This window comes from Phacochoerus africanus, chromosome 9, assembly GCF_016906955.1.
Source record: "Phacochoerus africanus isolate WHEZ1 chromosome 9, ROS_Pafr_v1, whole genome shotgun sequence".
Taxonomy (NCBI): domain Eukaryota; kingdom Metazoa; phylum Chordata; class Mammalia; order Artiodactyla; family Suidae; genus Phacochoerus; species Phacochoerus africanus.
The window spans coordinates 26,627,930-26,640,135 of NC_062552.1; the positions used below are offsets into that span (position 1 = coordinate 26,627,930).

General features: G+C 38.7%; 1 protein-coding gene across 1 annotated transcript in view; it reads left to right on the top strand.

Moving 5' to 3' along the window:
• Positions 1 to 12,206, top strand: part of BMP5 (bone morphogenetic protein 5) — a 127,103-nt gene that overhangs the window by 100,491 nt on the left and 14,406 nt on the right. The window contains exon 4 of the mRNA XM_047796978.1: positions 3,153 to 3,347. Within this exon, the coding sequence (XP_047652934.1) occupies positions 3,153 to 3,347 (195 nt within the window). The remainder of the gene's footprint in view (positions 1 to 3,152; positions 3,348 to 12,206) is intronic.

The window sequence follows — 12,206 nt, forward strand, 5'->3', positions numbered from 1 at the left end:
CTTTTTTTTTTTTTTGGCTGCTCCCATGGAGGTTCCAGGGCCAGGGATCAAATCCAAGCCACCATAGCAACCTGAGCCATAGTGGTGACAACACCTGGTCCTTAACCCACTGTGCCACCAGGGAACTCCCAAGATTCACAGTTTTTAATACATGCGATATAGTCTGGGTTTCTGTTAGCACTTCTAATGAAAATAATTGTGCAGCCATTCAAAAGCCTCAGTCCACATAATCAGTGTAGGTATGATGTGTCTGAAGGAGTAGGTCGAATAGTTAATGCTTCCCTGGTGTAACTCAAGACCAAGAGCCACTGAGCAAGCATTAACTTATGGAATCTTAATAGTCACCTCATTGCTGAAGTGAAAAGGAAACCGAGAGGAAACTTAATAATATCAAAAGTTATTTTAAAGGGAGTTCACATTGATTTGAAGGGTACTTTGCTTCACACACAATATCCACCTTTGTAAAGCCCAAGAAACCCCTATTTGTAACATACACACATCTTTACAGTTTTCAGAACATAAATCTTGAGAGCAGTATTATTTCTCCACAGATAAAAATTAAAATATCGAAATTCTTTCAAATCATAACAAAAGGAACCCTCTTGCAAACCCCAGGAAACTTGGAACTTTGTGTGAAGTGCTTATTTGACTGTAAGAGGGTCAGTGTGTGTTGCAATGAATGGAAAACCTCTTTTACTGTATTCCATCTGCGCCCATCTTGTGACAACCTTTTTCAGTATTAGAAAGATCATATATTAAAAATGATTTCTGCAGTCATCAATGTATACAATCAAAAATTTCATTCCTGTGAAATTAACACTTCATTAAAACATCAAACTAAAAGCTCAACAAATACTTTTTATGTTGTACTCCAAGAGAGAAAAAAACCCCAGAATTTGAAGAACAGATTGCCAGTTATTCTATTCCATCACAGTCAAGTTTCTCAGTTCTGTTTTTTCTTTCTTTCTTTCTTTCTTCTTTTTTTTTGCTGCACTCTCTGTCACTGGAAACATCTTAAACCAATTTCAAGGGCTACACCTGAATAAACATGTTGTAAAAGTGTTTATGTATTGAAGTGGGTCAGTTCAAGGTATGGTATTTGGCTGGAACTTCTAATTTCTCTTTTTACAGCAAAAGGGCTGCCAGAAGGAGGAAGTCTGAGCTGAATTAATACATTTGTTACAGTGGAAGTAGAATGGAAACTACTCTGACCACAAATCAAACTGCCTCTTTCATTTATGCCAGTGATAGAGTTTTTCTAAGAAATATAGACTCTGGCATGGAGCCACTGTAAGTTTGCATTTAAAAGAGAAACCCATATGCTTATTTGTTTAAGGTTTACTGCTCTGATTATTTGGAAGTTCTTTCTCTGGTAGAACTGAGTGGAATGGCATTTGTGATGCCGGTGCCTGTTTTAATATTTGTAGGAACTGAACACCTTTTCCCAATTCGTTGTAGAACAATTGTTGAAGAGATTGATTGATACTGCTGGACTAGTGTGCATGCATTTTTTTTTTTTTAAACCAGTATCTCCACATTTAAAGGACCTCTGTGTCCCTCTCAACAGCTGTACAGCCTCACATGACACGGTCTCGTTTTCTGACGGTAGAAGGTCTCTGCACAACACAAGTATACACAAAAATGTTTATGCTGCCAAAATAAATTTTGTTAAGGGCAACAGTTTATTTGCTAAAATGCCATTGATGCCATTTCAGGCACTTGTTTCTCTTTTCTTCCAAGATGGGTCAGGTCTTATAACGGACTGAAGTTGCTCTGCCGCCTTTACTGAGTAAATGTTTTAAGAAAACCTGCACATCTCTCAGGGGACAAGGCAGGGCCGATCATGCGAGGATTTCAAACCATGTTAATGGTGCTTTGAAAAAATTGGTATCTTCTGTATCTGGAGTAGAATATTTTGGGGGCATGGGTTTTGAGTAATTCTTGATTACATTTACAACTTAAGATGAAATAGTTCATCCTCCTTGGGTGATTTTCATTGAACTTGATATCGGCCAATGGTTTTCTTTATATATATAAAATTTCCCGTGATCATTATTTTAAATGAGGAGAGCATAATGGGAGTGAATTATCAAAAGGGGGAATAGTAATACCAACTCCTAGGGTATTTGTGGAATCACATTAAATAATGCATGGGAAACACTTAGAAAAATGCCTAGGATATGTAGCAAGGACTCCAAATGCATTCGATGTTATTTTAATGATGTGTTGTTATTGCTGCCCCACTAGGAGCAGTACTTGATTACCATCTACTTCTAGTCCTCGGGTCACCTGATTTCTCACTTCTGCCCAGGCTCTGGGCTCGCTCATTTTTAGAAAAACAGCCACAGAAATTGGCTCAGAGGGTCTGGATACAGGTTCATGTAGAGACAAATGTGAGTCTCCAAGCTCACCTGGAATTTGTCTCCTTTCTGAGCATCTCTGGGCTTGGTCTGTAGCTTCTGAAATCCTTTCAGTAAACACTCAGGTGTGTCCGAGCTAAGAGGTGGAGAAGGGATTCTGAAATGTTCATGTTTGCCTCAAAATCCTTTACATCAAGCCAGACCTGAAGCTTCAAGCAAACCTCCCTCCCCCGCAGGGGCCTCTAGAACAACCTGAGAGGAGCTCTAAGTAGATCACGGCTTTGTAAAGTTCACTGGGCACAGGCCAGAGGTGAGGCGGGGAGGCTATCAGCACTAATTAACACTGGAAAGCCTCCAAAGCCACCAGAGAAAGTAGCAACACCCAGCCAGCCATTCAGATTTTATCACGTGGAGGGAAATTATAAGGCCTTTAATGCAGAGGAGCCCATAGCTAATATTTTTGAAATTGCCGTTTAGCGTGGACATTTCCAGGCTGATGGTCGTCAAGCCTTTCCATTTAGAACGTTGCCAACTTCCGTGTCTGAGAAGGGCCCTGCAGCCAAGGCCTGAGGGTGTGCTTCGGCCAAAGGGATCCGACTCCAAAAAGCTAGTGTGGACAGTTTGTCTGCCACAGCAGTCTTGCGCTGTTTAGAAGCATCTTTGGTCCGCAGAGAAAACATTCTGGTCGTGTTTGAAAACGTCTCCCTTTTCCAAAGTGCCCTCCACATTCATTTCTGGTGGGTAACCGTCCTGTCTTTGTCATCCACCAAGTGCCGGCTCCCTCTGTTCTAGGACACAGCATCAGCGTGAAGTCGGCCGGGCTCGTGGGAAGACATGGGCCACAGTCAAAACAGCCGTTCATGGTGGCCTTCTTTAAGGCGAGCGAGGTACTTCTTCGATCTGTGAGAGCAGCCAACAAACGGAAAAATCAAAACCGCAATAAATCCAGCTCTCATCAGGACTCCTCCAGAATGTCCAGCGTTGGAGGTAAGATAAAACCTGAGCAGCAGTTCTGCGTAGAGAGTTATGGGGTCATGTGTTGCAAATCAAGGAGCCACAATAAATTTACCCTCTGGACACACCTTCATTTGCTCTATTAAATCATCCGGCGAGGTTTCTAGCATTCCCCAGAACGTTTCATCAGTGAATCACTCAGTAATTCATTTTCAAATAAGTAGGACTTGCCTTCGTATGTTGAAAGATGCAGTTCAAATTAAAATCAAGCTGGCAGTCATAAAATTATGAAATGGCTACCTCAAACAAGGCCAGCCAAAACTGAACCCCTCAGCTTATGAGCTGACCTCCCAGAGCCTCTCAAACATGGATGGGTAACCAGGTAAATTCAAAATAAAAGTATTACTTTAGTACTTAAAACAATACATGTGAATCATGCAGTTTAATTTTTCTCCAGTGATAGAAGCAGGGTAGATTGTATGGTAATTGAGATTAAATTTCCATTAATTATTTGGACAGCTATTATCTAGATAATTTGCTCTGGAGTGTGTGTGTACGCACACATGCATAGATGAAATCTCATGAAATGTTACAAATGCACAACTGATTCTGTTGTGCTTGCAATTTAATCTATGAATTAATAGAGAGATGCAGTTGATCCGATCTCATCTAACTGCAAAGATCTGAAGTGGTTTCATCATATACTTTATATGAGTAAGTGCCTGTTTAGTCCTGGCTGCAAACAGATTTTCACGAGCTGTTTTTAGATGAAAACGATGGTGATTTTATTCCAAGGAATTGTCTTTTCTATGAAAAATAGACCTATTTGTAGGGGAAATCTTGCCCTTGAACATGCCAACTTAGTGCAACGTGTTTGTTCGTTTGTAAAATGTGTCTTCTGTCAATTGCCTCCAAATGCAGAGTACTTACTTGCGAGGCACAGTGCATGAGCTGGTGAACGAAACAGATATGACCTCTGCAAATGGTATTTCAGCAAATTATTATGCTTTGTTCTTCCAAAAAGACACATTGACAGTGTTTGCCATTATTCCTGAAATCATCATTTTTTTCCCAAATACTGACAAGTCATTCTGTAATTTTTTATTACTCAATTATGTGTGAGTGTTAGATAAGAAATTAATGATTATAAATGAAACCAAAGATATAGATTTTTTTTTGTCTTTTTTGCTATTTCTTGGGCCGCTCCTGCGGCATATGGAGGTTCCCAGGCTAGGGGTCGAATCGGAGCTGTGGCCGCCAGCCTACGCCAGAGCCACAGCAACGCGGGATCCGAGCTGCATCTGCAACCTACACCACAGCTCACGGCAACACCGGATCGTTAACCCACTGAGCAAGGGCAGGGATCGAACCCGCAACCTCATGGTTCCTAGTCGGATTCGTTAACCACTGCGCCACGACGGGAACTCCGATATAGAATTTTTTTGAACCTGGGACTCTTAGCAAAAATACTAAATAGAATTCACTGGAACCTTCCTAGAGTCTAAACACAGGAGAATCATGTCAGAAAGAAGTCTATTTTGTGGATCTAGCAACAGAAGCATAGGGGAGAGTTCTAAATGGGATTGCATTATACCAAATTACATGCTACACATAAAGCAATATTTCAAAATAATCTTCCATCAAATAAGTTTAACTGTCTTTTCCACTTGCAAGTAAAACGTGATATTAGTGCCTTATTACAAGACTATTTGTATAGAGATCTTCACAAGATATTTAGTTTGGCAAAAAATTGTAATTGCTTAATAGGAAAGATGGAGAAAAATAACTTTCTAAGACCTTTTCTTCCTTATAAATACTAGCCTGTCACAGTAGTATATTTTTCTTTTCATGTAGAATGGTTCTGAAATTGGTTGAAATGTTTTTAATTTAATGTAGCACACTGCATTAAGCAGAAGATTTGTTCAATCTTGAATAGTAAATAATTTTTGAGGAAATTACAAAGGGAAAAGGATAAGTCGCATACTTATTATTAAGGCTCGTAATGACTCTGGCAGAGGCATTCCTGCGACTCCAATCATCAAAGTCCTTCTCCCTATTGGTGAACTCTGTTTATCTTCTCTTCCTGACCACGAGTAGCCAGTGTGTTTCTATAACTACAGATGAATAAAACACATGGAGCAGAAATCACGTAACTTTTCACCAGTTTCCTAACACCATTTAGAGTACAAAATTATTCTAATATAGACCAATATTTTCTTTTTAAAAAGTGTGTCATTGGCAGCCATTTCTGTGAAATATGTGGTAGATGGTTTTGGAGCATGTTCGTATTTTGATAATAAGAAGAAAGAAAGTAGCTGGTTTGTGCGTATGAGACTTAACCTTTCAGTAGGTAGTCATCAAGCAGACGGGAAAAACTCTCATAGGATTTGGCCCGAAAGACAGGGTTTTAACATAAACATAAAATTTGATACTTAGGAGACTTGAAATGCCAGTGAAATTTTAAAATTATCCAAATATAAATAATGAATGCTGTAATACCACTAGGCTTTTACAATAAAATACTGTGTGAAGACTCTGGGTCTGAGAAAGAGCCAGTAGGGAGAAGGGAGAGAGTTGTATTAGAAGTTTGCTTGGCTGTTTTTTTTTTTTTTTCTTTCTGTCTTTCTTTTTCTCTCCCAAAGCCTATCATCAAATGTTTTGTTTTCTTTTTAAATTTTTTTTTTTTTTGTCTTTCTGCCTTTTCTAGGGCTGCACCCGTGGCACATGGAGGTTCTCAGGCTAGGGGTCTAATCGGAGCTGTAGCTGCCGGCCTACACCACAGCCACAGCAATTGGGGATCTGAGCTGCGTCTGCGACCTACACCACAGCTCACCGGGACACCGGATCCTTAACCCACTGAGCAAGGCCAGGGATCGAACCCGCAACCTCATGGCTCCTAGTCGGATTCATTAACCACTGCGCCATGATGGAAACTCCACATATCATCAAATGTTAAAAGTCTCCATTAGTGCAGGAGAACCCAGGTCATTTTCTTTGGTGGTGGTGGGGGGTGTAGTTTCTTTTAAAAAAATTTTCTTGATGCATAGTTGATTTACAATGTTGTGTTAATTTCTCCTCTACAGCAAAGTGATTCGGTTGTATGTTACATATATTCTTAGGTTCTTTTCCATGTTGGTTTGTCACAGGATATTGAATATATTTCCCTGTGCTATACAGTAGGATCTTGTTGTTTATCCATACTATTTATAATAGTGTGCTTCTGCTGATCCCAAATTCCCAGTCCTCCCTCTCCCATCTCCCGACCTCCCCCAGCAACCATGAGTCTGTTCTCTATATCCGTGTGTCTGTTTTTGTTTCATAGATAAGTTGATTTGTACTGTATTTTATTTTATTTTATTTTATTTTTGTCTTTTTGCCATTTCTTGGGCTGCTCCCGCGGCATATGGAGGTTCCCAGGCTAGGGATCGAATCGGAGCTGCAGCCACCGGCCTACGCCAGAGCCACAGCAACGCGGGATCCGAGCTGCATCTGCAACCTACACCACAGCTCACGGCAACGCCGGATCGTTAACCCACTGAGCAAGGGCAGGGACCGAACCCGCAACCTCATGGTTCCTAGTCGGATTCACTAACCACTGCGCCACAATGGGAACTCCTGTAGTGTATTTTAGATTTCACATATCCAGGTCATTCTTGCTGCCTTTACCTCATTCCTTTTTCTTTCAAAGAGTCTTGTCTTCCAACTTCTCAGTGCCCTTTTAGTCTTCCATGCTCCTGTTGGGGAGCCTAGAACAGGGTCTCCCACAAGATAGGAGACATGAGCACGAACACATGCTCAGGAAGTTCATGTGTTGACTCTACGGGAACTGCTGCTCCCTGATTTTCTGCAGAAACCCTACCTCTTTGTTCCTCTTCAGGATTTTGGCAGAAAGGTTGAGCAGACACTTTGTGCAAGATATTGGTTATTTCACAACGAGGCAGCACAGTGTTCATTTGAAGTGGGGTTTATGGGGAAAGAAATGTAGGCAAAGGCTAAATGTTGTTAGCCATCCTTTAAGATGGAAAGGCACCAAGATGATATGATTTTAAAGAACCTACTGAGAGCAAGATGCTGTCTTAAGGACTGTTTCAGTGCTGAAAAAAAAGTAGAGCGTGAAGAAGTTGGAGAACTAACGGGGCACATGGCAAGTCCTGGATCACTGCTTGGGAACAACTGCTTGGGAACGTGCTTATTGCGAGCTTGATGCTAGAGATCCTTCAAGATGAATCCAATCATTGATGGTCCTGCCTGAAACCATAGTGACTTCTCAGGCCAATTCTTTTTTTTTTTTTTTAATTTTTTGTCTTTTTAGAGCCAAACCTATGGCATATGGAGGTTCCTAAGCTAGGGGTCGAACACAGCCACAGCAGCGCCAGATCCAAGCCACGTCTGCAGCCTACACCACCGCTCACAGCAATGCCAGATCCTTAACCCACTGAGCAAGGCCGGGGGTCAAACCTTCGTCCTCATGGATCCTAGTCAGATTCATTTCCACTGAGCCACAATGGGAACTGCAGGACAATTATTTTAAAGAGGCATTAAAATGGGAGCGGTCTGCACTCTCAACTCTGACAGGCACTATTTCTTGCCTAATGGATACAATGTAAAGCCATGCCTTTCGGACAAACATATTCATCAAAACCAGAAAGAGCAACTAATTAGGATTATTTGTTTAGAATGTCTTATATAATTATATGCACATTCGTTATTTAAATATAATCAAATTATAAATAAAGCTAAAAGTCTTCTGGAATCACCTCATTCTTTTGTGGCAGTTTATGGTGATACATGGATATCAGTGTGGTACATGTACTTCCAAATCTTTTCCTCCCTGTGTGCATCCTTTGGAGGATGTATTTTTAATTACACGGATGATGTATTTTTGTGTACTTTTTTCAATTTAATCCAACCTTATTTTCCTTTCATTTGCCTAGGTTATGTACACAAGTACACATTCTGCTCTTTTTTTTCTTTTTAATTTAATTTCCTTTTTTGGGGGTAAGACCATTTAACATGAGATACACCCTCTTACATTTTGAAGTGTGTAATGCAGTGCGACTCACTGTAGATACAGTATCATGCAGGAGACCTCTAGAACTTATTTAAACTGCATATCGAGACTTTATGCCTATTGATTAGCAACTCCCCATTTTCCCCTCCTCCCAGTCCCTGGCCACGACCATTTCTGACTCTTGGAGTTTGACTATTTTAGATACTTCATCTAAGTGGGATCCTGCAGTGTTTGTCTTTTTATGATTGACTTACTGCATTCAGCGCAGTGTCCTCAAGGTTCATCCATGTTGTAGCATATTTGCAGGATTTTCTTCTTTTTTGAAAGTTGAATAGTATTTCATTGCATGCATACACCGCAGTTTCTTTATCCACACAGTTGCTGATGAACGATTCGATTGTTTTCATATCCTAGCTGTTGTGAACATTGGAATTTTTGTTTGTTTGTTTGTTTGTTTTAGGGCTGCACCCATAGCATATGGAGGTTCCCAGGCTAGGGGTTGAATTGGAGTCGTAGCTGCTGGCCTACACCCCAGCTACAGCAATGTGGGATCCGAGCTGCATCTGTGACCTACACCACAGCTCATGGCAACGCCGGATCCTTAACACACTGAGCAAGGCCAAGGATCGAACCTGTGTCCTCATGGATACGAGTCAGATTTGTTTCCGCTGAGCCACAGGGAACTCCTGGAATTCTAATATCTTTCAAGATACCAATTTCAACTCTTTTGGCTAACTACCCAGCAGGAGGATTTCTGTATCATATGGTAGTTCTATTTTTTAAAAATTTTTATTATTTTACTTTTAGGTTTCTGCTTTTTAAATTCCTTTTTTGTGTGTGTGTTTATTTTTTATTTTTTGTCTAATAACATTTATTTATTTATTTTTTTTACAGAATAAAATACATGTATTTAAACACAATTACATTCACACAGGTTATTATATCATGGATCTTAAACAGATTAAGTGACTCCCTCTGGAGAAGTGGAATGGAAAATATGCTGAGACAAATAGGAAATTTATTCTATACTTTATCCCATTTTGTATGGCTTCATCTTTACTATTTAGTATTATCTATTACATTTCAATTTTTCTTTAAAAATTAGCATCATATTAAAATTGTGTATATTATGCAACTAAAATTTATAAAGAAAAAAGCCTTATATACGATTAACTATTTTATATAGCATAATAAAAGGAATTACTTAACTGGTAAGAATAAAAAAAATAATACACCCTCTGTAAATAAGTAAAATATAAAATGCATAAATTGGTTAAATAACAGTGTAACTATATAAATATATCCTCACAAATCATTAGATCTTATTGCTTCTTCAATATAGGCATTACACCATTCTAGGTGATATGATAAACAAGACATTATAGACCTTACATTGTACCATGGAGAGAGGTGGTTATTTATTTATTTATTTATTTATTTTAACACATCTATTCTTTTTCATTTATTTATTTATTTTTTTTTTTTATGCTTTTTTTCAGCGAGAAATGGTTATTAATAATACAATTGTAGAACTGTATTATTTAATTGTACAGTTGCATTATTTAACTATAAGTATCATAAATTCTTTGGTGGAGAGGAAATCAGAATCAGATCTAAGAAGACTTTAGCACTCCAAGAATGATGTCAAATGACCCCCTTCATGGTGGATTATGCACTTATTTACTGAGATATACTTCTTCTCCAGAGATTCCTTTTTTGTGTATCAATTGTATTAAATTCTTTTTTAAAACTTTTTTAAAATGAAAGTATAGTTAATTTACAATGTTGTATTAGTTTCAGGTGTACAGTAAAGTGATTCAGTTTTATATACATATATATATTCTTTTTCAGATTATTTTCCTTTATAGATTATTACAATATGTTGACTATAGTTTCCTATGCTATGCAGTAGGTCCTTGTTGTTTGTCTATTTTATTTTATTTTATTTTATTTTATTTTATTTATTTTTTAGGGCTGCACCTGTGGCATATGGAGGTTCCCAGTATAAGGGTCGAATTGGAGCTACAGCTGCTGGCCTACACCACAGCCACAGCAACACCAGATTTGAGCCACATCTGCAACCCATACTGCAGCTTGTGGTAATGCAGGATCCTTAACCCCTGAGCAAGGCCAGGAATTGAACCCACATCCTCATGGATACTAGTTGGGTTCGCCTCCACTGAGCCACAGTGGGGACTCCTATCTATTTTATATATAGTAGTATGTATCTGTTAGTCCCAAACTCCTAATTTCCCCCCCACTTCCCCTTTGGTAACCATAAGTTTTTCTTTTTCTTGTTTACTTCACCTAATACGATAATCTCTAGATTCTTCCATGTTGCTGCAAATGGCATTATTTCATTCTTTTCTTATGGCTGAGCAATATTCCGTGTGTGTGTGCATGTGTGTGTGCGTGCGTGCATTTTTGTGTGTGTGTGTGTGTGTGTCAATCACATCTTTTTTATTCACTCATCTGTTGATGGACACTTAGGTTACTTCCATGTCATCTTGGCTATTGTAAATAGTGCTGCTATGAACATTGGGGTGCATATACCTTTTCCCATTAGAGTTTTCTTTGCATATATGCTCAGAAGTGGGACTGATGGATCATATGCCAACTCTACTTTTAGGTTTTTGAGAAAACTCCATTCTCTTTTCCACAGTGACTGCCCCAATTTACATTCCTCTTCTTATGCACTTTTAAAGAGCAGTTTTAGGTTCATGAGAAAATTGAGAGGAGAGTGCAGAGATGTTTCATATACTCCTTATCCCCACACATGCATAGTCTCCCCAATTATCAACATCGCTGTCCAGGATGCTGCATTTCTTACACGGGATGAACCTTTTTTGACATACTAAAATCGCCTGAAGTCTATAACTTACTTTAGAGGTTCACTCTTGGTGTTGGTCTCATGAATTTTGAACATTATTTTATTTCAGCTATCTTTCAAACGGGGAACTTCATTTTTTTTAAACTGCTGTGATATATTCAACAGTGCTTATATCAGAGTTTATTTAATCTTGTCACTCTTAAAAAGACATTTTGGTTGTTTTTAAATTACAACTTTCAAAATCAATGCTGCAGTGAAAATCCTGCAAGGTTGCACGTGTGAGAATGGTTTTCACCCACATCATTTCTACAATAATTAACACTAAAAGCTGGTATCTGTGCCCTGAGTACGCAAAATTTTGGAAATCCCTTCCAAAGCAACAATTATTTCAGTGCATAAAATATCTAACTCTATTATCTATCTATCTATCTATCTATCTATCTATCTATCTATCTATCTATACATTTATCTAGCTATCATTCTGTATCTATCCATCTATCTATCTATCCATCCATCCATCTATCTATCCATTTATCTAGCTATCATTCTGTCATTTAGCCCTGGGTCCACTACATACTAGTCGTATAATCTTGGACAGCATATGTCACATCGCTCTCATCTGTAAAGTGGAAATGTGAGTCATACCTGCCTCGTAGGGTGAAATTACAAAAGTTGTGTGGATTAGATGAGTTAATATATTTAAAAAACTGAGAACAGTGGTACGTGCTCATTTGGTGTTAGACATTGCTATTTTTCAAATGATTTCATGTGATTTGGTCTTTCAGAACTGATACCAAAAGAGTTCAGAGTTTTACATCAGAGAAAACTAGAAATTCCCTCTCTCTAATAAGTACCCGTTCCGCTGGACACTTATTGTCAAGTTTCTATCCGGAGAGAATCCACAGAGATAATATTATCTGGGCATGGTTTATTGTATTTATTCAATGTTAAGTAAGTGCCCACGATGTGACAAGCACAGTACTGACTATTTGCTGATACAGATGGGTTAGCATAAGAATCTTGCTTCTTAAAAAGTGCTCCCATAGACAAT